The sequence below is a fragment of the Acinonyx jubatus genome, chromosome X (genome assembly GCF_027475565.1).
Source record: "Acinonyx jubatus isolate Ajub_Pintada_27869175 chromosome X, VMU_Ajub_asm_v1.0, whole genome shotgun sequence".
Taxonomy (NCBI): Eukaryota; Metazoa; Chordata; class Mammalia; order Carnivora; family Felidae; genus Acinonyx; species Acinonyx jubatus.
Window position 1 is genome coordinate 8,476,018 of NC_069389.1, and position 27,566 is coordinate 8,503,583.

The 27,566-nt window shown below is 45.0% G+C and overlaps 1 protein-coding gene across 2 annotated transcripts; it reads left to right on the forward strand.

Annotated features, from left to right (window-relative positions):
• Nucleotides 1-12,341: 12,341 nt before the first annotated feature.
• On the forward strand, nucleotides 12,342-27,013 carry MSL3 (MSL complex subunit 3). 2 transcript variants are annotated; one of them, XM_027054439.2, is made up of 13 exons: nucleotides 12,342-12,500; nucleotides 13,870-13,952; nucleotides 14,334-14,429; nucleotides 14,767-14,867; nucleotides 15,646-15,731; nucleotides 16,362-16,484; nucleotides 17,179-17,339; nucleotides 18,132-18,290; nucleotides 20,177-20,439; nucleotides 21,097-21,206; nucleotides 24,639-24,738; nucleotides 25,183-25,267; nucleotides 26,202-27,013. In XM_027054439.2, exons 1-13 carry the CDS (start codon nucleotides 12,399-12,401, stop codon nucleotides 26,299-26,301), a joined length of 1,569 nt encoding a protein of 522 aa, XP_026910240.1. In that variant the 5' UTR covers nucleotides 12,342-12,398; the 3' UTR covers nucleotides 26,302-27,013. The 2 variants fall into 2 exon arrangements, with proteins under 2 accessions (XP_026910240.1, XP_026910241.1); XM_027054440.2 differs by lacking the exon at nucleotides 14,334-14,429.
• The last annotated feature ends 553 nt before the right edge of the window (nucleotides 27,014-27,566 follow it).

A 27,566-nucleotide genomic window follows, 5' to 3' on the forward strand; every position in this document is an offset into this window, starting at 1 on the left:
ATAACAAACGTATTTCAAACGTCCAAAATAATTTGGCTCACTTTCCTGCTTTTGCTACATACAAAAATGGTGGCCCTGTCAGCAGGTATTCAGTATGTTGACTATTACATTCATTAGGACTCCTGGTTCCAAGCGGCAAAAACCCATCTGAAACCAACTTCGAGAAAAAAGAACTATTGCCCTTGATAGCCAGGTAGCTCAATGAACCTAAGCAAAAGCCGCAGAATCTGAAAAATCAGGGACCACCACTACCAAGACGCTTTACCCATTGGGATTTCAACTTGTTTCTGCTTCTCTTTATAAGTTAGTTTCACACATTGTTATCGTACATCATCCTCTCCATGGGGTGGGAAAGATGTCACCCCAGTCAGGTTTTGGCTGCTTCCTTTCCACTCAGGTTGCTTTCTCCCCATGTTCGGGTAGCAAGAACAAGGAATGATTCTGTTTGGTGGGGAGACACGATATTTCACTGGGCCAGGCCTGGGCCAGAGAGAGAGATTTGCCACCACGATAAAGAATATGGCAACTCTTTTGAGGTCTATCAAAGAAAATCATTACCATACAATCCAGTCATTACCATACAATCCACACAACAGTGATGTTGAAAATCTAATCTTTTGGGTGGCATGAAACAAGCTGTGGCAATACCTCAGAATCATCCTTCTGAATGTGAATTCTCATTGGAGAGTATTGTGCGCATAGACAGAGTAAGATTGGGGGTGGAAGCCTCAATGTCCCCAAGCATCCCTAAAATATCATATTTGTAGTAAATGTCAACCTCTAAAAAATGAGATATGAAAATCATTTTCAGTTACTTTTGAACCCAAACTTGCCAAGTTTAGTCTAGATTTTACTACATGCAAGACAAGTTTAATAAAGAGTAATCTAAACCAGTAACTTTTAATTTGGTGAACAAGCTAATTTTTTCATGATCCATTACTCACATACTCATATGGTATTCTCTTCACAAGATTCTGTTTTTTAAAAACAACATCAGCATGACATCTTATAAACATTAATTACAGATTTGAGTAAAGAGGAAGTATACCTCTAGCCATGATTCCTAGGGGAACTGAAAACTAATGAACATTCACTGTAGCTCAATTCTCTTTACCGGGCCTTCTTCAAAAACAAAAAATTAATTATAGAGACCAAAAAGCCATTTTCCAAACATGATAAAACCAAGCAACACTGTTTGCAAGATTCACTTACTGGAATGGGAACACTTAAGTGATCAAGAAACTAATATATTTCATAATATGGTTAACAGCAAAATGTACAGCTTATGTGAATTTTGTTTCCCAGTCAAGGTTCACCAGGAATTCAAAATATACAATTAGTTTTATTATTCACATTACAAAGTCATTTTTATGTAAAACTAGCCTAGAATATGTTTTACGCCGAAATGTCATCTGAGTCTTAAGTAAAGCAAATTTGAGATGAATAAGACATTCAGTGCTCCCTTTAAAATTATTGCACCAAACTTCAATTAGGCTTTAATATTCCAGAGGCCTTGGCATGTGGACTCTATTATGTAAGTCAATTTTTTAAACACTGATTTGATATTTTGGACCTTGTATAAAACTATTTTCTATAAATTTCTCTGGAATTCCAACTCTAAGGAGACTTTTTATTTATTTTACTTTTTAAAATTTATTTGAGAGAGAGAGAGAGAGTGTGTGTGTGTGTGTGCGCGCGTGCGCGCGCCAGTGGGGGAGAAGGGCATAGAAAGAGGGAGAGAGAATCTTGAGCAGACTCCACGCCCAGCATGAGCCCAATGCAGGGCTTGATCCCATGACCTGAGTCGAAATCAAGACTGGGACACTCAACCAACTGAGCCTTCTAGGCGCCCCTCTAAGGAGACTCTGAATCTGGCCATTGTAGCTGATCTGACTCTCAATATCATGAAGACTGAAACGATTCTCTGACTGTAAGCTCCGTGTCCTTTTCTCATGCAAACGATATTCTGTGCAAGTGTGCATTTGATATATCACAGGTGCAGAGAGCATAGATGACATGGTAGTGTAAAGACGGACATTTGAAACCCCTTTAGATTTGTGCATGCCTTTTTTCAAGCTTGTAAAACTTGCTGGAACGTTAACAAGTAAACTGAGAAAGTAGCAGGACATGGGAACTGCAATCAGAATGACACAATCATTGACGTGTCTCCTTGGACAGGTCCTTCACTGTCCCTGTGCCTTAGTTTTGTTTTTAAGTGGAGATAATAGTAGCTACATCAGAGGCTTGTTTGTGGCAATAAATAAAATGATGAATGAAAAACCTGGCATGTAGCCACTTCATAAGTAGTTACTGTTATTATTTGGTTCTGTTACAAGGAGTAAGCCTCAGCTTTGAGCATTTAATATTAATTTTGGTTGAGAAACAAAAGTTATTTTTTGGATTTATCACTAGGGGCAAACCTAATGCCAACAGTGACTTTACTCAAACTTGCCAATGGATGTATATAAATGTAAAATGTCCAGAAGGAATGTTAAATAGCCATGTCCCACAGTTCTGGATTCCTGAGAACCCAATTCCATGCTGGGTGTTGGCCATTAATATTCTTGATCACACAACAGGAAAGTCTGATGAGCATCTGCCTCGGTTTACCCCTCAAAATGCTAGGCTTAGCCTGTGCAATAAGAGTTCAAATTCCTCAGGTGCCTGGATGGCTCAGTTGGTTAAGCGTTTGGCTCTCAATTTCAGCTTAGGTCATGATCTCACAGTTCATGGTTTTGAACTCATCATCAGGCTCTGCGTTAACAGCGCGGAGCCTGCTTGGGATTCTCTCTCTCCCTCTCTCTCTCTCTGCCCCTCCCCACGCAAACACATGAGCTCTCTCTCTCAAAAATAAATAAACATTAAAAAATAAAAAGTTCCTCAGGTGAGCAGAAATCCAAATTGTGTTTTGTAATGCCTTTTGTTGCTACTGTATCATTAGCAGTCTTTCCATGTCAATAAGTATCATTTTACAACATAATTTTAAATGGATTCACAATATAGATGTGCTGCTATAATTTGTTTCAGATTTGTGCTTGGCTTCTAGTTCAGGCAAGGCACCTTGTATATCCTTGCTACTTTGTAAGTAGCAAGTGACCTTGACTTGAGTCTTAATGCCTAGGCACAGCCTTCTTACGGTTTTGTAGACCTGACTGGTTAAGACATCGTAGGCTCTGACGTCAGTCTGAACTCACACCCCAACCTTGGAAAAATTGGTTAGCAATGCCGGTGCCGGTTTGTACATCTGTTAAATAAGGATGATCATAATGCCACCTCATAAGATGGGGGTGATTCAATCTGAATATGTAAAGTACTTAGCACAGTGCCTAGCACAACAAAAACACTCAATAAATCTTAACTATTGACAAAAAAAAAAAAAAAAAAAGAAGAAAAAAGCAGCCTCTGGCACCCATAAGCTAGCCAGGGCTTCCCAGCTGCTTCTGGCTGTTTTCCTACTCACCATAAACGATGTCACAGAGTATTAGACAAGCCCACTTTAGTGACCGCGGCCAGTAGGTGACCCAATCTATAATCCTGTCTGAACATGGACAAAACACAAACGTTGTCCAAACCACAAACGAGGAAACAGCCTTTCTCCCAGGCAATGAGCGGCTGCTGCTTCCTTGCCCGTTAGAGCCTCAGCATTACTCTGGTGTCCTCCTAGGTAAGATGTCCTCAAATATCCAACCAGAAAAATCCCTCCTTGTTGGCAACATCCAATGCAAAGCCAAGCCCCAGTTCCTTACCTCCTCCCCGAATAACCTAACACAAGCCCAAATTCTCTAATAAGCCCTTTCTAACCTCCTCACCGAGGGAGACGCCTCACAGCTCCGCAAGGTATACATTCTCTCTGGCCGCAGCGCACGATAAACCCACCTTGTTCCACTCAAGCTGAACGAGTGTGTTCCCGGTGGTCTTCAGCTGGAGGGCACTGCTGGTATTATTCTGGAACCCTTTCTTCATAATGGAACTACAATGTAGGAAGCTTGTTTTCACCTTGGAACTACATCCGTGTATCATTTGGAAAAGCAGAGGTAGGAGCCAAGAAGCAAAGGTCATCTCCACTTGACTTGAGAGAAGCATCAACACAGATTAGGGATTAAGAAGCACTGCAACCTTTGGGCGCCTGGCTGGTTCAGTCGGTGGAGCATGCGACTTGATCTCGGGGTTGTGGGTTCGAGTCCCACGTTGGGTGTAGAGACTAAACATAAAATCTTTAGAAAAAAGAAGAAGCATTGCAACTTTTGTAAAAGGGTCACAACTTTTTATCAGAATATTGTTTAACCACAAAACAGACTGTTAGAATGTTGGCCGGCATATTACTCAAGACTAAAAACTTTTAAGTGTCTAGCTGTTAAGGCCGTAGGTTGTTCCTAATTTATAAATGGATTGTTCTAGAAATTCACTTAAAGTTCGTTGGTAACAGAGCTTCCAATTTAAACCATATCATAAATGATCATTAGGTTTACTGTTCATCCCCAAAGCCTATTTATTCCTGAATACATGTGAAGTACTATTTCAAATGCACCATCATTTATGCCTTACTGTCCACGTAAAAATGCATTCTCACTGTGGGACTTCCGTCTCACCAATATAGCCAAAAATAGCAGTGTATATCATGCTAGGTGCCAGTAACCTAAGTTCCTACAAATGTAGAAACGGTATGCCCAGGACAGGGTTTATCAGAGTGCATAGCAAGAACCTTGGAGTTAAAGCGGCAGGGATGGTTAATTCGGTGAGTCGGGCGCTGAAAAATGTATCAAGGAGTCGAGTGAGCGAGCCCACCCCTAGCTCTCTGCCCTCGTAAGAGTATCATGGCGGGCTGCCGCGCTTAGCCACGTTCCAGCACAGACAATAAAGCCCAGAGAGGAAGACGAGACTTTATGCCAGAGCGATCCCTTCCTGAGGCAGGGGAACCTTCTCTTAGAGAAGTGCTCCCCCTTCCTACAATTTCCCTCACCGTGCAAATTTCTCTCATTGGCCCAGGAGTGTATCACATGACCATGCTGAAACTGACCACCGCAAGAGGTAAAGTTCTCAGAATCACCTGGGAGCTTTGGAAACAAAATTCCAATTCTCAGCAACAGTAGGTTTTAAAAGTTCCCCAGCTGTTCCAAGAGTATACTTAGAAGCCAGGCCTACTGCCCTAGCCTCATCAAGTTTCACCCCTGCCTGGGCTTTGGGGCTCTGCCAGCAGCCATGGCGCAAGGAACAGCTAAGGCCATGGGTGACCCACGAACTACACCTAGCACGCGGACACACCTTTTGCTATAGCTAAGAAAAGGGGTGTCTGCAGCTCGGTCCACCCGCTAGAAGAAGAAAGTAAAAAGATTTGTTAAGAGATCTGACGCCTATCTTAATCCTTAATCCCCTGGAAAAAGTGGAAAATGAAGAAAATACCTTATAAACTTCCACTCCTGAGTGTTGTTAAACATACAAGCCTGTAGACCGAGGTGGCTGTAAGGCTGTGGCACCTTACGGAAGCAAAGCAAAATCTAAGTCTCTAAATGCCTCAAGGTTATGAACTCAAAACGCTACGACCAACCAATCACAAACAGCCAACGAGGCTTGAAGCGATAGCCCATCCACCATCTCCTGGCTTTGCTTCTGCCTTTCCTTCAGAAAATCTCTCGCCGGAGCTCCGGTCCGCGGAGCCCACCCAACCACTTCCGGTTCGGTGCTGCCACATTCAAAAGGACTTCGGCTCAAATAAACCCTTAGCATTTTTCATATGCCACCGTTTATGTTTGAAGAGTTCTCATCTCAGAGCAGGGAGCCGGAGGAGGCCCCCCACAGCCCCCAGCAGCCCTGACTGAACAAGGAGAAGTACCTGCTGAGCCCCTCGAACTCGCTGCTCTGTAGGGATGGCGGGCAACCCCCTTGGATCCGGGTTCTGGCTCTGCAGCGGCACCTGCAGCTTCCCGCCTCATGAGCTTTCAGGCGTTAATGGCTTATTTGAGCATTTCTTTTTCCACACGGCTCCAGAAAGCGGCTGGCGTTGGACTGGGTCCGACTTCAAAACCAGACCGGGTCCCGGGCGGACGGGTTCCGCCCTAGAAACTGGTCCCGGAAAGGACTGGGTCCGCCTTAGAAACTGGGCCGGGTCCTGTGGGACACCTCAGCTGGATAGAATTTTGTCTTAAGGCGGAACAAGTAATAAAGATAATCTTCAGTTACAGTGGCCAGCCACAGTGAAGAACTTTTAACCATCTTAAATAATATTATCAATTTACAAGATGCCCTAAAGAAAAAGGGGGCTTCACACTCACTGTAAAGGGGAGACAGAGGGGTGCCCGGAGGCTCAGTTAAGCATCTGATGCTTGATTTCCACTCAGGTCATGATCTCAGGGTTCACGAGTCCGAACCCTATGTTGGGGCTCTGCGATGGCATGATGCAGCCTGCTTGGGATTCTCTCTCCCCCTCTCTCTCTGCCCCTCCCCTGCTAGCCCTCTCACTCAAAAATAAATGAATAAATTTAAAGACAAAATTCTTTTCCTCCTCTACACTTTCTGGCGACCAGCATAAGACCCGCAGGGCCACCCCACTCACTCTGGAGCGTACAGACAGCATCGTGGGAAAACTGGCACAAGCCAGCAAAGGGTAAGAATTCTTACCAAAGTCAACTCTCCCAGACCTCTTTGCCTGGCTGAGAGAAAGTAAATTTCATGTTTTCCCTTCCTTTCCAAATTCAGATTGGCAGAAAATATATCAGTTATTCATCCTTTCTCTCCCAACGACAGGTATTGTGGCTAGATAAGGCTGGGCAGAAATGCGGATGGCATTCCATTTGCAGCTAGGGTCCTACCAACTGTTACAATACCCTAGCAATTGCGGCTCTCAGGGGGACTGTCCAGGTCTTTTCTCTCTATTGAGTATTTTTCACAGTGGCTCTGGATCTTGGGTAACTAGTATCATCTGCACCTCTTTGAGAACCCCTCTTAGCTCCATGGGGTGGTTCAATACTGCCAGAAATATTTACTGCTTGTTCCAGCTGAAACCTGACAAGATACTCAAAAGGATTTTTTTAAGTAGCTCTGTGGTCATAAATTAGCCAAATTGGAAGCTGATATTCAGAGCCTGATAAGAACTTTTTCAGGCCTTCTCCCCTAAGCTAAAACAAAAATGTTTGCCCAGAAGAAAGAAAAGCATTCTAAAGGCACTGTGGAAGGATTTACTAAAATGTTGTAAAGAAACCCAGCTGTAAATCTAGAACATACAAATCGTTTGATTTGTTGCAGATCGTCCTGATACAAAGAAGCAAATGGAGGCTCCCGCACTTCCATGGCTGGGTCAGTGGCTACATATTCAGATTGCAACCTTATTCTTTGAAGAATTAAAAACAAATGCACTACAGTATCAGTCTTTCTAAGAACAGAAATGCAGCTCTAGAAACAATACAAGGCCCACCTATCCTCTCTACCAATCCCAAATCCTCCCCTATTCATCTCAAAAGGCTTGCACATATTGTAAAAGATCTGGCTTTAAGAAACAAAAGCTCCTCTTGGAGAAACATTTTTTCTCTGTGCCTTTGAGATGCAAATGTTCTACCTAGTTTTCTCTAGGAACTCAGAGCCATCTCTTGAAGTACTGACTTCGGGGAGATAATTCTTACCAGAAAAACAAAAAGAAGCTATTTGGAAATTAGGTGAATGAATCCAGAAATATTAATAAAAGCTCTAGCCATCTGAGCAAGTAACCTTAACTTATTCTATCTGCCAGAAACACAATTTAGATACAACCATTCTTTTTAAACTAGTGAGTTTTGGGGTACCTGGGTGGCTCAGTTGGTTGAGCGTCCAAAACAAATAAATAAACATTAAAAAAATAAAAGCTAGTTTAAGTTTGTCGGTTTAATTAAAACAGGCATTAAACAGAATACTTCAATTCTACCTAGGTTTACTAAAAGTCAAATAAGCTAATATGTTATCTGTGTTACATAATGTCAGCAAGAACGGTTAACTGGGGCTCAGTCAGTTAAGCATCCAACTCTTGATCTCAGCTCAGGTCTTGATCTCAGGGTCGTGAGTTCAATGAGAATGAAATGGAAATGAAGCCTAGTTAAAAAAAAAAAAAAAACAACAATGGTTAGCTGTTTAACATCTCATGAAATTTTCATAAGCACAGTAATCTAAATATAATTGTTAAGAACAAGTGAATTAAATAAATGTAAGTGAAAGTTTTAAAAGATATTTTTCAACAATATATATGGTTTGTGGTAGGTCTACTTAAGATAGTTGCCAAAATCTTGAGAACTTGAAACCTTAGTTATACTGAGATAAGTTAAATGAGGGCTATTCATTGAATATCTCAATCATCCTAAATATGATAAAATACTAAAACAGCAAATACTGAACATGGGTTTATCCACTTTTGCCTTTCTTTTACAGAGGAACTAAATATATTGGGATCTATTAGTAAATATCTTTTGTGCCACACTGAAAATTTTACTATGAGAAAGAAGGTACTTCTAGAAATTGTGAAATGTATTTATAAATTTCCCGAATCCACAGAATGCTAGTGTAACAGACAGTCACATCGCTGACTTCCTAGTTTTCACAAGGAATAAAGGATCCTAAGGGGTAAGAATTCTAATCAACATAATTAGTAATTACAACTACTTAGGAATAATAAGGGTGCAAGGAAACCACTGGGTCTGTCTGTAACCTGAACCGGGCCCTGAACTCTCCTAGTTTCCTCAAATGTCTGGCTACAACTCTCCAGACTGACATTTCCCATTTTCTCCCACCCTTCTGACTTGGAATCACTAAGCACAAAGACTGCCCTGGAATCTCCCTGGAAGAAACCATCCCAGGTCCTTCTCACTGCCGACACCACAGCCAAACTTCAGGGACTGGAACCCTGGGTCCACATCTCCCCATTAAAAAGGGCTCCCCCAGACTCCTGGAACCACACACCAGCTGCAGACCTAAAATTAAAGTTGACTAGGGAGGTTCCTACCCAGAAGCAGATGGACTTTCTTGCTAAGATGGTTTCAGATCATAGAACTGCTTTAGGTAACTTCTTGGCTGAAAAAGGAGGAGCTTGTGCCACAGCAAATACCTCCCACAAGACCTGGATCAACACCTCTGGTGTTGCAGCAAATATGATAAATTAACACATCAGCCACTTGGCTAAAGCAGGTTGATGTCCCTTCTTTGATTTATCTGATACCAATTGGTTTGGCTCATGGGGGCCCTGGCTAAGGCTTCTGTATTGTTGTCATCGTAATGTCCCTTGTACACTATGTTCTCTCAAATGCCTTAAATGCATGTTCACAGCCGTCAGCAGTACATACATCGAATGGTCTCACTGGGCTTGGAGAACCAGAAACAAGATAAACGAGGAGATGAACAGGAAAAACATTTTTTCCATGGATCTGACATCATAACCTAGGAGTTTCACAGTGAGACAAAGAGCAACTTTGATGGTGGCCGAGAGTGGCACTAATACCAAAGTTCTGGTCACTCCTTCACGTAGAAGATGACCAAAAGGGGGGAATGGTTAATTCAACAAGGAGGCTGTTAGACTGAGGTAAGTCTAATGCCTTGGCAGCCTGAAACGTAAGCCTGTGAATGTCTCAATGTTATGAAATAAAATACTAAGGATAGCCAATCACAAACAGCCAACCAGTCTTTACACTGTAGCCAATCAATAACTTCCTTATTTCTGCCTTTTCTCTATAAAGTCTCCCTCTGAGCTCCTGACACTGAAGTGCTCTCAGTGCTTCTGGTTTGGCACTGATTCCGACTGATTTTTGCCTGAATTCTTCAAGATTTTTAATATGTTTCAGTGTATTATTTAACAAGGGAGACTTCCTCTCTGGAGTCTTTTCTGACACTCTCACTCCTCATAGGGAGATGTAAGCACCTGTGTCTGCTCTCTTCCGTCCTGCTCTGTCAGAGAGCATGTGTGACGTTTGCATTTATTTGTATACTGCTGCACCCCTCCTGCAATGTGTCTTCTTCAAGGCCAGGGTTAATATCTGCATTCTACTTTGTGCGTCTAGCATCCAGTACACAGGAGGTGCCATAAATCTTTGTTGAGTGGGGCCTCCTGGCTGGCTCAGCAGGTAGAGCATGTGACTCGATCTCAGGGTTCTGAGTTCAAGCCCTCACACCGGGCATAGAGATTACTTAAAAAAAAAAATACATTTGTTGAATGAATGAATTAGGTCGAGGAGAAATGGCCAAGAAGTGCCTAATATTAATGGCAAGCGTTTATCCAAAACCTATTATATGCTAGGCCCTATGCAAATGCAAGTACATGGAGTAGATTTAATCCTGAAACAACCCGATGAGGTAGGAGCCACTATTACCTTTAAATGTAAGAGAACTGCATCTCACAGAGACTAATCACTTGTCTAAGGTCACAAACTAGAAGTGACAGGTGTGGCACTGGATCACAGAGCCCACCAAGTCCTTTACCTTTACACTCAAGAGGGAGAAGGATGCTTTACCCACATTAAAGGAGAAGGCTTCTATAGTGGTTCCTAATCTAGAGAAGGCCTGCAGAGGGGACTGTCATTGGTGGGATTTGTAGCTTTGGGGATCCTGGAGGCTTCTGCATTCTTGGATTGTTTAGGGGGAACAGGGAAGAAGGTGTGGCTCAAGGACATAAGAAGGGGTGGAAATGGAGAGACAAGAAAGGATCTAAAGTCTTGCCCTGCAAGGTTAGAATCTGAAGAGGAAACCTCCATTCTCCCACAAGAAACATTTTTTAAAAAGCTAATATTCAGTTGTGGTTTAGCCACGGCAATTACTTGTGCCCTGGAGCTTCCCCTGTCATTTATGGGGAACATCACCATCAAGGGCTCATTCCTAATAAACCACAACCTGAAGAATCACAGCTCCAGTTCTGGTCCACCACTGTATTGTCATTATAGACATAGGTCACTATCTGTCCATTTTCCCCCAACCTGTCCCTCTCACGGCCCTTATTCTGGCCAATGGATCTATTGCTTACTCAAATCATTAGGCCAGAAAATCTGGACCTCTCTTGAGATTTCTCCTTTCCTCTCCCCCGTCACATCCCATGGGTGACTCGAGTTTTGGGGATTCTATTTCATAAATCTGTAATCTGTTTATTTGTTAAACATTTATTGTGTGCCAGGAATATGCAGTAATGAACTGGATGAGATTCATCCAGTTCCCCGCAGCTCTGCCCTCCCGGCTTCAAAGAGATGGGCATCTTATGGAGGATATTTTGCAAACGAACAGCCCATTGTACTGCGGAGTACAGTAAACACAAGAAACGGAGAAGTAGAGGGCTGGGAAGGGGTATGTAATTCACCTGGGGAAGCCCGAGGGTTGTTCTCCTGACAGTATCCAAATTGAAATGTGAAGGATGTCTACCAGGAAACCCAGTGAAGCGGAGGACAAGTGCAAATTTCTGGAGGCCAGAACAGAGCCCAGAGTGTGGAGAACCGGCAGTTTACCACGACATCAGAGTCTCAAAGCTGGTCTCTAGGCCGCTCTCAATCCAGTAACTACACTACCCACTTTCCACCCCTCAAAGAAAGCAAAAAACCCAGCACCGTCTTTCCTGTGCCTGCAGGTTTGCCCTTCAAGAGTCTCGGAGCACTTGCCATAGGTTCATCAAAGATGTCCTGAGCACCCCCTCAGCGCAGGTACCTTCCAGGACCAGCCTCACAGTACTTTCCCCCTTTAGGGAGTATTCAACGTATTGCACCAGACCTCGAGGGAGGAACTCTTGAGTGCTGGGGGTTGAAAGACCACGCTGGAAGCGGGACTTAAGATGTTAATGACCAGGCAAGGACTCATGGGCCTCACTGCTCACCGGCTGTCACTGGAGGGCTCCAGGTCTGCCACTACCTTGTCCCAACCCAGCTGTGCCCCAGTGCTTTCTTCACTCCCCCTTCCTTCGCATATCTACACCCGACTCCGGCCAGACGTCCTCCTCGCGTAGCCACACTCGGCGGCGCGCAGCTCTGCTAAGATGGCCCACGCGGCGCGGCCAGTGGCTGCTGGAGGGCAGCGGCCGGCAAACCTGCCCGCCGCCAGTGCCCACCCCAGAGAGGCTGTCTCCTGGGCGCCTGCCACCCCCGGGCCAGCCACCTTTCCCACGAGGGCGGGAGGGGCCGTTCTGCCGAAAGACCACCGCCGAGGGCAGCGATCCCCGCCGCAGCCTTCACCGGGCCCGGCGGGGACTCGCGGAGACGCGCTCCGGCGGGAGCGCGCGCGCCCGGAGGCTCCGAGGTCCGGCCGCGGCGCGGGGCGGGCCGAGGCGGGACTGAGGGCGGGGCGGCCGCAGCCTCCGCCATTCCCCGCTCCCTCCCCCCACCCCCGCCGAGGCGCGCCACCTCCCCGCCCCCACCCCCCCTCCCCCACCGCGCGCGCTCCGCCCGCCCCGGAGCCTCGCCCTCCGCCACGATGAGCAAATGAGCGCGAGCGAGGGCATGAAATTTAAATTCCACTCAGGGGAGAAAGTGCTGTGCTTCGAGCCTGACCCCACCAAGGCGCGAGTGCTGTACGATGCCAAGGTGCCGCCGCGGAGGGACAGGGAGGAGGCGCGGGCCGGGGACCCCGGGACGGGTGGCGGAGGCGGATGCGGGTGCGGACGGCGGCGCGGCGCAGGGGAAGTGGCGGGGCCCGGCGCTCCATGCCGGCTGCTCCTCGGCTTGCGCGGCGCCGTGCGTTCAGCAGGGGGCGCTCGCGGGACGCTGCGCGGGGGAGTCGGGGCCCGGGCGGTTCCGCTTCCGCCGGCGCGGGGCCGCGCACGCGCCTTCGGAAACGAAACTTCGCGCGTGCAGTGTCGTGAGGCCGGGGCCGCGAAGTCGGTTTGCCCACGCGACGCCAGCGAGGGCTGCGCGTCGAGGAGGCCGTTTGCTGGCGGCCTCTACCTTCGTGTTAACTCTCACCGTTCTGCGCGGTGCATCGTTGTGTGGGCTCCCGTGCGGCACCCTGACTGACTGAGCCAGGTCCTAAACTGTAGCGCCAGAGCACTGGCCGTCGACCAGCGACCTCGTTGCTCTGGAGCACCAATCGTGTCGGGGCCCGATACCTCCCGGGACCCCTCCCGGGACCCCTCCCGGGGTCCCCCCGCCCCACCCGAGGGCAGTGTTGACCCGGAGCTTTGATTCCTCAGCGTCTTGCAGCATTTAGGTTTTCGATCCCCGACTCGCGCCCCGTGCCATCTAAGTTTCGGGGGCTGGGGGAAGGTGGCGGGTGGGGGGGAAAGTGAGCCATAACTGCAGCTCCTGGGGTTTGGATGGCGAGCAGGAGTGGGCCCCGTAGGCCGGGGATGGGGGCTGGCCCCGGGCCCCAGGCCCCAGGTGCGTCTGGGCGACGCCGGCCTTGGGGGAATTCCCGAAGCCTCCGGGCTTTGTGAGTTCCGTGTTCCGGCTCCTACCCCCGCAGCCTTGGCCGTTTGCTATCCCACCTCCCTCCCCTCGAGTCTCCCCAGGGGTGACACGCCCCATCGTTTGCCCCAGGTGTTCCCTCTGGGGACTCCGCTGGGAGGGAGGGCGTAATCCTCTGCCGTCCTGGCCCTGGACGCAGCGGAGCTGGGGAGACTACAACTCCCAGAGGTCTCAGGGCTGCAGCTCTCTTGTGTGGCCTGGACTCTTGTGTTAGTGACAAGTCGGTCGGCCAATGGCTTCAGGAGCTGAACTCAGTCTCGGTGTCCGAGGCCAATCGTGGGTCGGTTGGAGGGATGTTTCCTATTTTGAGGCATCCACTCAGGAAAAAAAATGGAATTGAAAGGGAAAATGTTTCAACCCAGCTTTCAGTCTAAAAAAGGAGAGAATGCGTTCTTTTCTTTTAAAAAGAGATCTGTGATCTAGTTTTCCTGATCTAGCTTGCACTAGTCTGTGTGTTCTGTCATTTGTGGACAATATTTCCTGGTTTCAGATTGTCGATGTTATTGTTGGGAAAGACGAAAAAGGCAGAAAGATTCCAGAATATCTGATCCATTTTAATGGTTGGAACAGAAGGTGAGTGTATTTGTTAAACGGGATTGAAAATTGGTCATCTTTGCAGCACAAGAACATTGCAAACTTAAGTTTTAGAAACACTTGTAGAGAAGCTTCACTTCCTGTTTCTGCTTTTTTATCAAACCTTTCCTATTCTGAAGAATGATTACTTTCAAGTCAATTGTGTTTGGATTCTGGAAACCCTAGTTATTTCTGTGCCTGAATGAGTTCCTTTTCCAGTTTATTTGCATCTTTTTTGTGTGAATTTAAAATATTTCAGTAGCGTTCTAAAACTTCAGTACTTTTGGGACACTTCTGCTTCTGTGAGGTGCTTTTAGTATTTGTTCACACCAAACTAAAATACTGAATTTTATATCCTTTTCTCTTTTTTTGTTTGATTAGCTGGGATAGATGGGCAGCTGAAGATCATGTCCTTCGTGACACCGATGAAAATCGGAGATTACAGCGTAAATTGGCAAGGAAAGCTGTAGCTCGCCTGTAAGAATACAAAAGTCATGAAATGAATGTTATTTAGCGTGCTTTCTCTTAATGTTTCGAATTTTTTAAATCTGAAAGTAAAAATCCGATAGACCTGGTATGTTAAATAGTCTTATATGTTTAAAGCGTGTTAATGAGGAGTTGCTATTGTATTCGAACTGCCATGTTTTCAGAGAGGTTACTGTGGAATCTTCTGAGGTGGAGATTAACATTTATGTTCTAGGATTCAATGATTTTTAGGTCCCTAAGAATCGTTGCTGTTATGTCTTGTTTGTACCTCCAGACCCATATCAGGTGGCATCGGAATTTATTTCAGCGGTGTTTGGTTTTCTTTCAGAAGAAGCACAGGAAGAAAGAAAAAACGCTGCAGGTTGCCTGGTGTTGACTCTGTCTTAAAAAGCCTCCCTGTTGAAGACAAGGATGAAAATGATGAAAACTGTGAGTGGCTTGACTTCGTTTTCTCTGGCTGAAAGAACTTTTACCTCGTCCTTTTATGCCACAGGATTGAGGGGAGGATTCGCTGCAATTACAGACAGGGAACCAGTTCAAGCTCGAGCTTGTTGTTACGTGTAATGTCTACCCGTTTTGTTTTTGACAGTAGCAGCCCATAGTATCTCATCAGTCTTGCCCGTGACCACTGCCTTCTCAGCCAGTGTCTTTGTACTAATCCCTTATGTTTCCTTCTTGCCACTTCCTGGGCCTTGACCCCAGTTACGAATGCAACAGAGAACCACAGGCTCTCCTAGGTGACCAAACACGTTTAAATCATGAACTTGTGTGGTTTTTACCTTCACTGAAATCGGTGTTATATTTCTCAAAATAAATTTCTTTTCCAAAAGGTCCAGTATTTGTGTTCAGCATATAAAACATATGCAGGGTTGGGACGCCTGGGTGGCTCAGTCGGTTAAGTGGCCGACTTCGGCTCAGGTCATGATCTCACAGTGTGTGAGTTCGAGCCCTGCGTGGGGCTCTGTGCTGTCGGCTCGGAGCCTGCTTTGGATTCTGTGTGTCCCTCTCTCCCTGCCCCTCCCCCACCTGCAATCTGCCTGTGTCTGTCTCTCAAAAACAGACAAATGTAAAAATAAAAATTTAAATATACGCAGTACAGTTAATTATTGCCAGCGGCAGGACACACGTGCCACCTTAGCGAATTATAAGTGTAAAGGTTAAGGAAGTATATGATGCCGGTTTGCCTGATATTTTCTGTTTTACCTAGCAATAAGCAGTTCCTCTGATGACAGTAGTGAAGAAAAGGATGAAGAAATAAGTGAAGAAAGTGATATTGAAGAAAAGACGGAAGTGGTATGAAGTTTTTATTGTAAAATCTCTGTCTTAGGTATATATTTAGTGGTAAAATTATGTGATAAAATTCTCCACTTGTGGATCATTTTCTAAAAATGCATTTGTTTAACCAGATATTATAGAACTGTACTTGATTTTTATGGGAAAATAACCTTTATTTATATTTATAGTCACCGTATGAACCTCTTGGTGGCTCTTTTTACCCATAAACTATTTGCATGAATCATGGTTACTTTTCTTTCCAATGAAATCATGAACTTTATTTCTGTGATGGTGATTAGTGTTTAAATGTATCAGAGTTTAAGTGTATCAGAGTTTAAGTGTATCAGAGTTTAAGTGTATCAGAGTTCCGTATCTTCCACCGCCTTCAAAGTTAACATGTATCTCACTGCCAACACTGAAAGGAGAGAGAAACAAAGTAAGCATTTGCAACATGCTTAGTGCCCTAAAACCGGTAAACCTTGGACCTTTCATGTGCTTTTCTCTAGGACATGTGGCATCATCACTGGTATGAATGTTGAGGATTAACTGCGTTTGTTTCATAGTAGCCTCTCATGTGTTTGTCTTTGGATATAGACCCCCCCCCCCCCGCCATTATAAGTAGTTAACGATGCAATTGTGACATTGCAGAAGGAAGGACCGGAGCCACACACAAGAAGGGAAATGGAAGAAAGGACAATAACAATAGAAATCCCAGAAGTTCTGAAGAAGAAGCTTGAGGACGATTGTTACTATATCAACAGGAGGAAACGGGTATACAGGGAGAATACATAAAATGTGGATTTGTAATAGAGCTTTCATTTAGCCATATTTTGCAATCACAGACTCAAATAATTAAAAACCTTGTAAGAATGAAATTCATATTTTAAGTTTTGTACTGAGTCAGGTTCTAAAGTTCCCTGACTGTGGCATTCTTGCTGATTGCATTAAGGCGTGCAGTCTTTCCCAGCCCTGGTTGTCCATTAGAACCATCTAGGGAGCTTTGCCAAACTCCTTATGCCTGGGCTTCATTCGAGAGGTTAAGACGTAATTGATCTGTCATGGAGGCTGACTGCGAACATAGTCTCCCCAGGTGGCCCTAATTGATCACTAAGATGTGAGTCACTGCTTACATTTATTTTGAAAACTTACACTGTGATATTCATGGGGATATGATTAGTAGAAGCAATCAAGGAGCCTCAAAGTATATTTAAAAGATTCTCCTCAAGCAGAATTGGCTTTATTTTTTTAAGATTTTATTCTTTAGTGATCTCTACACCCAATGTGGGGCGTGAACTCACAGCCAACATCAAGAGTCGAATGCTCTACTGACTGAGCCAGCCAGGCACCCTGAGAACTGGCTTTATTTTTGAGTTAAAAAGTTTATAGAGACAAGAGCACTGTTTCTTGGAATGTATGATTTACACAGTGAGATGTGTGCATCAGATGTCTATGTTTTCATTAACAGTTAGTGAAGCTTCCGTGCCAGACCAACATCATAACTATTTTGGAGTCCTACGTGAAGCATTTTGCTATCAATGCAGCCTTTTCAGCCAATGAGAGGCCTCGGCACCATCATGCTATGCCACATGCCAATATGAACGTGCACTATATTCCAGCAGAAAAGAAGTGAGTAGTGGGGAGGGGGGGATTGGTGGCTCAGTGGCTCGCTCTCTCTGTGTGTTAGAGAAGTGACTTCCATTTAGGATAGGTGACACTCTCCTTTTCTCTAATTTGGAATTCATTTAATACATCACTTAAGAATTAACTAATAATTCATTTAGTAACAAATTTAATATCAAAATATCCCTGTTTCAAAATGCCCAATAACTTTTTAGGTGTCTGGTGTGGATACATTGAGCATATGCACTGCCTCAACACCCAAGACCTGGTTTTCTCAGTGATACAATCAATATAGGGAGATAACTCTTTTTCCTTGAGAAGCACCAGAATGGGGGAATAACATTTTGCAAACAGCTTGTTTGCAAACAGGTTTTTATTCCAGTCAGGATTATTATGTTCATGGCCTGTGTTCTGCATGTGGCCCAGCTCAATTAGAGTCCGACAGGCAGAGTATTGGATTTGAAACCAGTATTAGGAGTAGTGCATCGGGCTTGCCCCCTTCAGCTCCCGGTAATTGGGTTCTGTCCACCGTCTGCAGCGCAGGCTGCTTGGGCTGCTCATGTGACACTGAACATAGTCATTTGTGTTCAGTGTGATGTTAAAATCACTAGTGTACTTTTTTCATTTTGTATTGTAGTTTTGTGTTTGCGCTTAATTTTCTGTTGACAACATCTATAAACTCTTTATACGTATAGGTGTAATGTATAGTGTTTAAAACATCGCCTTCTTAAAAATGTGCAACTTGATTCTGATATTTTGGAAAGTATTTACTGCATCTCTAGTCTCTTACTCTCCTAGCGTTGATCTTTGTAAGGAGATGGTGGATGGATTAAGAATAACTTTTGATTACACGCTCCCACTGGTTTTGCTCTATCCGTATGAACAAGTTCAGTATAAAAAGGTGACTTCATCCAAGTTTTTTCTTCCGATTAAGGAAAGTGCCACAAACACTAACAGGTAAGTTAGCCTGCAGTCTGACTGATGTCAGCAAATAGTTGACTCTGTCTTTGAAGATTTCTATCTGATGCTATGGGGCCAATAGGTTTGGAGGAAGAGATTGAAAGGTGGAGTTTTTTCCTGGGTTAGCCAAGTCGTTCACTTTCAAATGGCTCTGAAAGATTTTACCAAGTGAAGATTCCAGTGTGAGAACTTGGTTGGATTTTGAGCAGCTAACTCGTCTTCCCAAAGACAAGTGGGGTGAAGACACAGGGCTGAGAAGGGCGGAAGATGTGGGTTTGAATTTAGCTCCTTTACTTGCTGGTTGTGTGACGTGTGGAAATGCCTTCTGAGCCTCTTCCTTTTGCCTCTGTTCAATGGAAAGAGCGTTTGCCTCCTCGAGTAGTTATTATTAAATGAGAAAGTTCTCCAAGGGCTGGCCACCTTTTGCTTTGAAGTAAAGGTTAGTTCCTCTACTGTGTCACCACTTTCTTTCCTCAGTCACCAAGCATGCCCAAATCTCTATTGTTTGGTTGAGAGAGGAGGGTCGGAGATCTCACCCTGAAGTCTGTACCTTCACTGGACAAGCTACTTCCCTATCTTCCTGGGCCTCTTTTCCTGGGAGAGCGGCGTGTTCTCATGATTTCCGCACCTCCATCTCCGCTCGCCTACCTACCGTCTGCCTCTGTCTACCGCTGCCCCTGCTCACTCTGCTTCCCCAAGAGAGGGTGCTGACAGCTGCCCGCTCGCCAGACGCCATGCTCTGCTCTGGCTACCTTTCCCTTCCATCCCCTTCCTTCCCTTCGTGGCTCCTCGTTCCTGGTTTTCTGCCTGCCTCACGATCATCTCTTTTCAGCCTGCCTCCCTGCCTCTCCCATTGGTTTCACCCTACGTGAGAGGCCTGTGCAACTCCTTGGGGACCTGTGTTGATGTCCCCATGCCCTGCTTCAAACCTCAGGGTGGACTGTGTGTTCCACAAAGCTTGGCGGATGCTTGTGGCTTTTCTTTCTAGTCTTGTAGTAGTTACAGCGTCACGGAACGACACGGTATTCCTACGCCTTTTAAAACAAAATCTATTGAAGTATAGCAGACCCAGTGTTACATTACTTTGAGACGAACAGCACAGTGATTGGACAGTTCCATACGTTATGCTGTGTTGCCCACCACAAGCACAGCTGCCGTAGTATTCTTAGTCTCTTGAGCAGGGTTTCTCAACCTTGGCCCTATTGACGTTTTGAACAAGATCATTCTCTGTGGTGGGGCTTTCTTGTGCCCTGTGGGATGTTGAGTGGCAGCCCTGGCCTCTCTCCATTAGATGCCAGTAGCGCTCTGCCGGTGGTGACAGCCGAAACAGTGCTGTCTCCAGATAGTGCCAGTGTCCCCTGGCAGGGCGAGACGACGTCCGATTGAGAACCATCGGTATAATATATAAAAGGGGCATCAGGCTTTAAAGCCAACATGCCTTGCAGAGTTATCAAGGGGATGTAAATGATTTAATAGGTCTGGTTACTCCCTTTTTTTTTTCTTTTATTATATTTATTTATTTTTGAGAGAGGGAGAAAGAGCGTGAGTGGGGGAGGCACAGAGAGAGAGGGAGACAGAATCTGAAGCAGGCTCCAGGCTCTGAGCTGTCAGAGCCCGAATGTGGGGCTCAAACCCACGAACCGTGAGATCATGACCTGAGCCGAAGTCAGACGCTTAACCAACTGAGCCAGCCAGGCGCCCCAATCCGTTTGGTTACTCCTTAAGAAAACATTTGTTTTGTCACACTTGAAAGTAAAAGTTTATAAGCCTCCTGGAGGAGAGGCAAGAGTGTTTTCAGTGTGAAGGAGGACATGTAAGAACCGCTCCAGGTTTTGCAGAGGTTATGTGTGCCAGTGTGTGCGATGCTCTCTCTTCTTCCGTAGGAACCAGGAGGAGCTCTCTCCGAGCCCGCCTTTGCTGAATCCGTCCACACCGCAGTCCACGGAAAGTCAGCCCACCTCCGGTGAACCAGCCACCCCCAAGAGGCGCAAGGCCGAGCCGGAAGCCTTGCAGTCTCTGAGGCGGTCCACGCGCCACTCTGCCAACTGTGACAGGCTGTCTGAGAGCAGTGCCTCTCCTCAGCCCAAGCGCCGGCAGCAGGACACGTCCGCCAGCATGCCTAAGCTCTTCCTGCACCTGGAAAAGAGTAGGTCCATTCCCAGGCGCAGGGCAGCCGTTCACTTGTGCTTGGCCCGTGCCAGCGCTGCTGTCCTGAAAGGAAGCTGGCCGGCAAGGGGGGCGGGGAGGGGAGTGGGGGCGAGCGCCCAGTCACAGCCACGTTCGCCCGCTCGCCTGTGGGAGCTCCGCTCAGGAGCTGGCTCCAACCGAGGCTCATGAAGCATTTTGCCTATGGCCGGGAGAGAGAGGAGCCCCCACGCCTGAGCCCTGCGGTCGGATGCTTGGCACCTGCTGGTGTAGCTGGGTCTCGTGGGTCTGGTAGCGGTAGCTCCCCGTTGCCTCCCCCCAGCCCTAATCCAGCAGCCTGGGTGATCACTGCTTACTTCCTGTCCGGATGGATTTGCCTCTTCCAGGCCTCAATTCCTGTCAATGCGGGTAACGCAGTAAGTGGTCTTTTGTCTGTGGCGTCTTTCGCTCAACGTAATACTTTCAAGGTTCATCACATTGTAACGTACATCAGCACTTGATTTTTTTCCCCAGATAATCGAGGTACCGGCTTTTATGGTAGGAAAGTCTTCCCGTTAAAGATGAATAACTTCTCTGCCGTTGGTAATGGTCTTCCGGCAGTCTTTGGTTCAGTTCCTGTGACTTACGAGGGAATAATTAACATCTCTTCCTTTCAAAGAGACACCTGTGCACAGCAGATCATCCTCACCTGTCCCGCTGACCCCTAGCAAGGAAGGCAGCGCAGTGTTTGCTGGCTTTGAAGGCAGAAGAACTAACGAAATAAACGAGGTAAAGCGTTGGCATTACTGCTCGGCCTCCTATGGCTGCTTGAGTCCTGTGGAAGGAAGTCGGGTTTCCTGAGAGACAGGATGTCGCTCCTGCTGTGGGTATTAACAAAATGCTTCAGATGATGATGCTGAATGTTGGTTTTGGTTTCTAAAATGAGAAAATCATTAGGATTCCAGCCCTGTGCTTCCGCTCATCTCTCAAGTAAGCACGACTGTTGAAATATGAGTACTTTCATTTTATGGAACAAGCATCAGCACGCTTGTTGTGCAAAAGGCCAGAGAGTAAATATTGGAGGCTTTGTGGGCCACATGGTCTCCTTCAAGAGTACCTGATTCCAGAAGCATCTATAGACACTATGTAAATGAATGGGCATGCTGTGTTCCAATAAAACTTTATTTAGAGACACTGAAATTTGAATAGATCATTTTCGTGTTATGAAACATGGTTATTCTTGTGTTTTTCCAATCATTTAAAAATAAAAAATTCGTTCTTAATAGTAATATCAGTAGCCATCCCTTTGAGGGCATGCTGTATGTCAGCACCGTGCCAGGCACTTGACCTAAATCACCTCAGATTTTCTAGAACAACCTTGCCACCAGGTTTTCGTTTTACAAATGGGGAAACTTTTCATTTAAAAATTCTGTTTTTAAGACCGGTTAACTGATGTGTAGGTAGTGAGTGTTTCAGGGGTTCAGGAGGCGTCTTAGTCTACTGGCATAGTTTGTGAATCTCACTTAAGTAGGATTTCCTTGTTTCTGTGCACGACTTTACTAGGCAAGGAGAACACTAAGTGATGAAGGTTGGCAAACTTTTTCTGGAAAGGGTCAGATTGTAAACATTTTCCGGGTTGTGTACCATACGGTCTCTTTCGAGGTTAGCCAGCTCTAGTGTCGTGTGAGAGGGCTACAGACCGCTCGTAAGTGAAGGGGTATGTCTGTGTGCCCCCACAATTCATTCATGGACACTGGTAATTGAATTTCATATCATTTACACGTCCTGAAATACTATTTGTGTCATTTTACTAGCCATTTAAAAATACGACAACCATTTTTAGCACAAGGGCGTTTGGGCTGGATTTGGCACAAGGCCTTACTTAGTTGGCTGGCCCTTGATAGAAAAACTGGAAAACTTAGTTTGTTTTACGATGACATTGAGGGAAGATTAGGAAATTCCTAGGATGAGCAGTCCCTGACATCCTGTTCCTCAGACACGGCCCTGCAGGTGTTATTCAGGAGAGTCCTGTTTCTCGGAAAAGGCAGGGGAATATTCAGGCAAGGCCATTCCCACTCAGGTGAGCAGTGCTAGCCCACCATCTAGTGGTCACAGGTCCAGCCGCAGGCCCTAGTAGAACAGGATTTCTAGTAAATGGTTGGAGGGTGCAACAGGCTCCCAACAGTGACTCCTGAGGCCTTAGTGAACTCCCCCCTCGTAAGTGCCTCTATCTTCGTGTGTTGTAACGAAAGCCCTGCATCCGCCTCCCCTGAGACTCTCTGCCATTGCTGTTTGCTGGCCTGCATCGGGGGAGAGTCTGGATGCACACCTTTCTCATCAGTATTCACGGGTGGTTCTCTGTACGCCCCTGTTGAGACTGCCTCTGCTAGAAACCTGTTCTCCTCCGTGAGACTTACCTTCAGTTAATAGGAGGTGATACGCTGCATTGAAACATACAGTTGAGCGAGTGAGGCCGACTGCCCGCTGACCAGCCGAATGGCCTGCTGTCGTACACACGTGCATTTCATGGTTCCAGTGATTGCAGATTCCTCCACGTTAATTTTAGGTGTCACTGTCAAGACAGTTGCCGAGTTTCAGGTTGAGGTGCCGGGCGTGGAAGAATGATGCCGAAACCAAATCGCCACCCTCAGTGATCTGCGCCACGGATGGGTGGGGTGGGTGGGTGAGGCCAAAGCCGAAGCTAGGACCTTAGCATGGAGTGCTGCGGAGCCGTGGCGAGACTCACTAGCTTCTCCAGTTTCATCGTGTTAAATTGAGTACATCAGCCTTTCTGGGGTCGTTTGGGCATCTTTCTGCTTTGTCTTGTGGAGGATTTCCTTTGGCTCTACTGTTTCCAGATTAAACTTGATAGATCCCAAAAGGCAAAGCAGCAACTCAGGAGAATAGATCTATAATTTGCTGAAGTATTTCTGTGGAATCTCATCAGAGCACTTTTATTTATTTTTTAATGTTTATTGTTTTTGAGAGAGGGAGAGAAGGAGACAGAGGGTCTGAAGCAGGCTCTATGCTGACAGTAGAGAGCCCGACACGGGGCTTGATCTCACAAAGCATGAGATCATGACCTTAGCTCAAGTTGAACGCTCAACCAACTGAGCCCCCCCGGGCGCTCCTCATCAGAGGGTTTTTAAATACAGCTCTGACTTTAACAAAACCTTATATCCATCCCCAGTTCTGAAATTGAAAAAGAAGGAAAAGAAATCAATTCCCAGGGTTTCAGTCTATTTTCACTTGATTCAGTGGGTCAGATTAGTTTCCAAAGTCAATCAAATATATTAGGAGATTAGAAAAACCTTAAAACATGTCTGGGTTACTTTTTACCACTTCATTCTCTAATATGGCATGATTTTCAAGAAAGGAAAGGAGACGAAATGACCAGAACAGTTACAGCTAATTTATAGGTAGTAGCTGTTGGAACCTCACTTAAGTAGGATTTCCTTGTTTCTGTGAACGACTTTACTAGGCAAGGAGAACATTAAGTGATGAAGGTTGGCAAACTTTTTCTGGAAAGGGTCAGATTGTAAACATTTTCAGGGTTGTTGTAGGAAATCAAATAAATTTATTGTTAGAATTTTTAGGTGATTAGAAGTATCTCCATGTTGCCAAGGAAGGTGGGTCCTCGTGTGCTTGGTTTAAAAGGCAAAAATATTTTGAAAAAGTTGCCGTAGGAAACTATAAGATACATGCTGACACGTAATCCATGTGGGAAACACGTGCCTTTATCCTCCCCAACCCCCTAAATCATAATTCCACCAATAAGACATGAACATTGAACATTTTGGTATGTACTTCTACTTGGTAATTTTTCTGTATTTACATAATCATACACATCATATTGTGTATTTTTTGCAAGCGTTCTTTTGAACTTTGTTATTTTGTAGTTTTTGGTTCTCTTCAACATAAAGCATTATACTGGCCTATATGCTGAGATCATGCCCTTAAATGGCTTTGTGGGAAAGCTAGAGGAGTGGCTTTCAAACTTCTGCATTGGTTTGTTGTTATTGTTTACTCCCATTTTCTGGTCCAGCTGTGAAGCAAGTCATGAGGCACCACAAGGACAGGAAGCTTGGGAGTGAGAATGTCACACTGCATGCGAGACTGAGAACCTCACAGCATGTGTATTTCTGCTGCGATTCCAGATTTTGAGATCTCTTGGTAACAGTGTTAAGATGCAACAATTCATGCAACTCATGCTTTTCCCAGGTCCTCTCCTGGAAACTGGTACCGGACAGTTACCCCCCAAGTGACCAGCCGCCTCCACCCTCTTACATTTATGGGGCACAACACTTGCTACGATTGTTTGGTGAGAAGTCCCTGGCCCCTGCTTTCTTCTTCCTTTTTTTTTCCACTTTGGGTTTTTTTTTTAAGGTTATTTTTTTTTTTTTTAATAAACTCGTGACCCCAAGATCAAGAGTCGCACATTCTTCCAACTGAGCCAGCCAGGTGCCCCTCCAGTTTGGTTTTCACACCCTTGTTCTTTTATGTACAGCTTGTAATTTTGAGGGTCTAAGAAAAAGCATTGAAAAATGACCTCTTTAAAAAAGGCACTGAATGAATCTTAAATTTCATAAAAATGGTGTTTGTATCATTTGTACTACTACCCTGTGTTCAGTAAGACTTTTTGGTTTTATCTGATAAGGTAGATGTTAATTTCAGCTTGAGCAGGATAAATAAGGACCCTCAGTATGTCCTACTCATTGCTAGAGTCTGCTGATTGTAAATGGTTTGGGTTTTATTTTTAATGCAGTGAAACTTCCAGAAATCCTTGGAAAGATGTCCTTTTCTGAGAAGAATCTGAAGGCTTTACTGAAGCACTTTGATCTCTTTCTTAGGTATTTTTATTTCTTTTTTTATTAATTTATCTTTTATATATCTTTTCTGAACTTCTCCGTAACAGCGGTGGAAGCTAATAATCTGTGTGGTATTTTTAATAGTCGCAGTATTACCTAAGTACGATTGGTTCTAACTGTAATCGTAACATAGGGGGGTTTTGGCAATTTTTTTTCTGTAATTTATCTGTGTTCTGAGTCCAGGATGTTCGTTGTATTGAGGTAAAATTTTTTGTGTCACACTAGAAGAATCCAGTTGGGTAACTGTGAATAGAAAATTAAATTTTTACAGTAGAAGTGATTAAGATCGATAGTAATTTAGTTTTACATTTTTTCTTTATAAGTACCTTAAGTATTAGACTTTTTTGTTGTGTGTACATAAACCTAAATATTAGCATTTACAGGTTGGGTTTTTGTGTTTATTTTTTTTTAAGTTTGTTTATTTTTGAGAGAGCAGGCGCATGAGAAAGAGAATCCCAAGAGAATCTCCACGCTGTCAGCACAGAGCTCAACGCAGGGCTCGACCTCACGTACTGTGAGATCATGACCTGAGCCAAAATCAAGAGTCAGACACTCTACCGACTGAGCCACCCTGGTGTCCCTATCGTTTGTTTTTATAACATGAAAATGTAGAAGTGGTCAGAACCCTTTTTTGCAGGAAGCGTTTGTATAAGGCAGCCTGCCACCTAGTGGAGTTTAGGTTGTTTCTATTTGTACACTTGATAGTGGAAGGGTTCTGATGAAATGGTAATTACTGCAGAAGCCAGATACGTGCAATGAAAGTAATCTGTATATAGAAATCAAAATCACGTTCATTTTTTTTCTTTGGAATACCGAGAAGGGGTGAAATGTTAGAGTGCTTGCAAGTTAAAATTTTGCTTGCTGGTGTTCCGCCCTCGCTGTAATGATCATCGGGGCAATGTTTTTCTTCTTCCAGGTTTTTGGCAGAATACCACGATGACTTCTTCCCAGAGTCTGCCTATGTTGCTGCTTGTGAGGCACACTATAGCACCAAGAACCCCAGGGCGATTTATTAAAGGTTTGATGGTTCTGGAAGAACATCTTGTCTGTCTAGCTTTGTGCTCTAGGTTCGCAGTGAAGAGTGAAAGTCTGGGGAGATGGTGGGCCTTCTTTACAGGGCTGAGACAACAGCCACCCCCGGGGCTCTGGCGGAGGTGGGCCCGTTTGTTTGAGTTGCTTACATCCTGTAGTTATTCTGTAAAGGTTTACTTCCTGGGTGCCTGAACGGCCTCCAACATCTGACCCTTGCCAGTGTACGCGTCGTCTGTGACAGCGGTTAAAGAACAGCTGTGTTCACAGTGAAACATTAATGGAAGTATGTATAGGTTAGGCTGTTTTAGTAGATGTTGGAATTGTTTGTTAGCAGTGACCACGTTTTTTAGTTACTCATTAGCATTAAGCAAAATTGTTTTCCAAACTGTTTTCATTCTTGTGACAAGGCTCAACAGCTCTGTCCACCAAATTTCAGTTTTGCTTGGAAATCACAAAATAGTCCCAAAATATTTTAGAGGGAATTGATATCGATGGCAAAAGAAAATTTGCAGCCCCACACTTGCTTCTTATAGTTCCTTTCGTCCAAAACCTTATTTTTGGTGATCTAAATAAAGTGTTGCCTCTCTTGTTTGAGATTTTACAGCTATACTTTGTTGTGTAATGTTATGGTTCCCTTTCTGTAAAACCTTATTTTTGGTGATCTAAATAAAGTGTTGCCCATCTTGTTGCAAAGAAGCAGGAGTTTTCACTCTGGTCTTGGCCTCTTTGTTGCAGAGGGAGAGTGAGGTAACCTCCTGACTAATAACTTTTTGTTGTACTTTTGTGCCTGCTTTGTTAAGGCCTTTTGTTTTCTATCCCTCTGTGATTTTGCCCCACTTGATGGCTTGACCAGAAGGTGACTACTGGGAGATGCTGCACGCTGGGCTGGGCCAACACGTTTCTCCTCCATCGTTACCAGCTGACAGTCTCTGAAGACACCTTTCTAATCCTCATTATAGTCTCTCGTGTGCCTCCCTCTCCCCCAGGATGCTTCACAAAGTTGTAATTCAATTAAAGGGGTACCAGTACCATACTAACTTTGACTGTGGTGCCTGCCTATTCTTACAGCTCAGTTCAGTGGACCTTAACTTCCAAAGACCACTGCTCATGAATGACAAAGGCCACAGGGAATTTTTTTAAAAATCTAAAATGGCTCAATGATTCCATCAAAGAGATTTCTGCATGTACTGACCAGTGAGATTCAGAACCTATAAACCAGAGTAAACATCACCTTAGTGCAGTTAGTTGC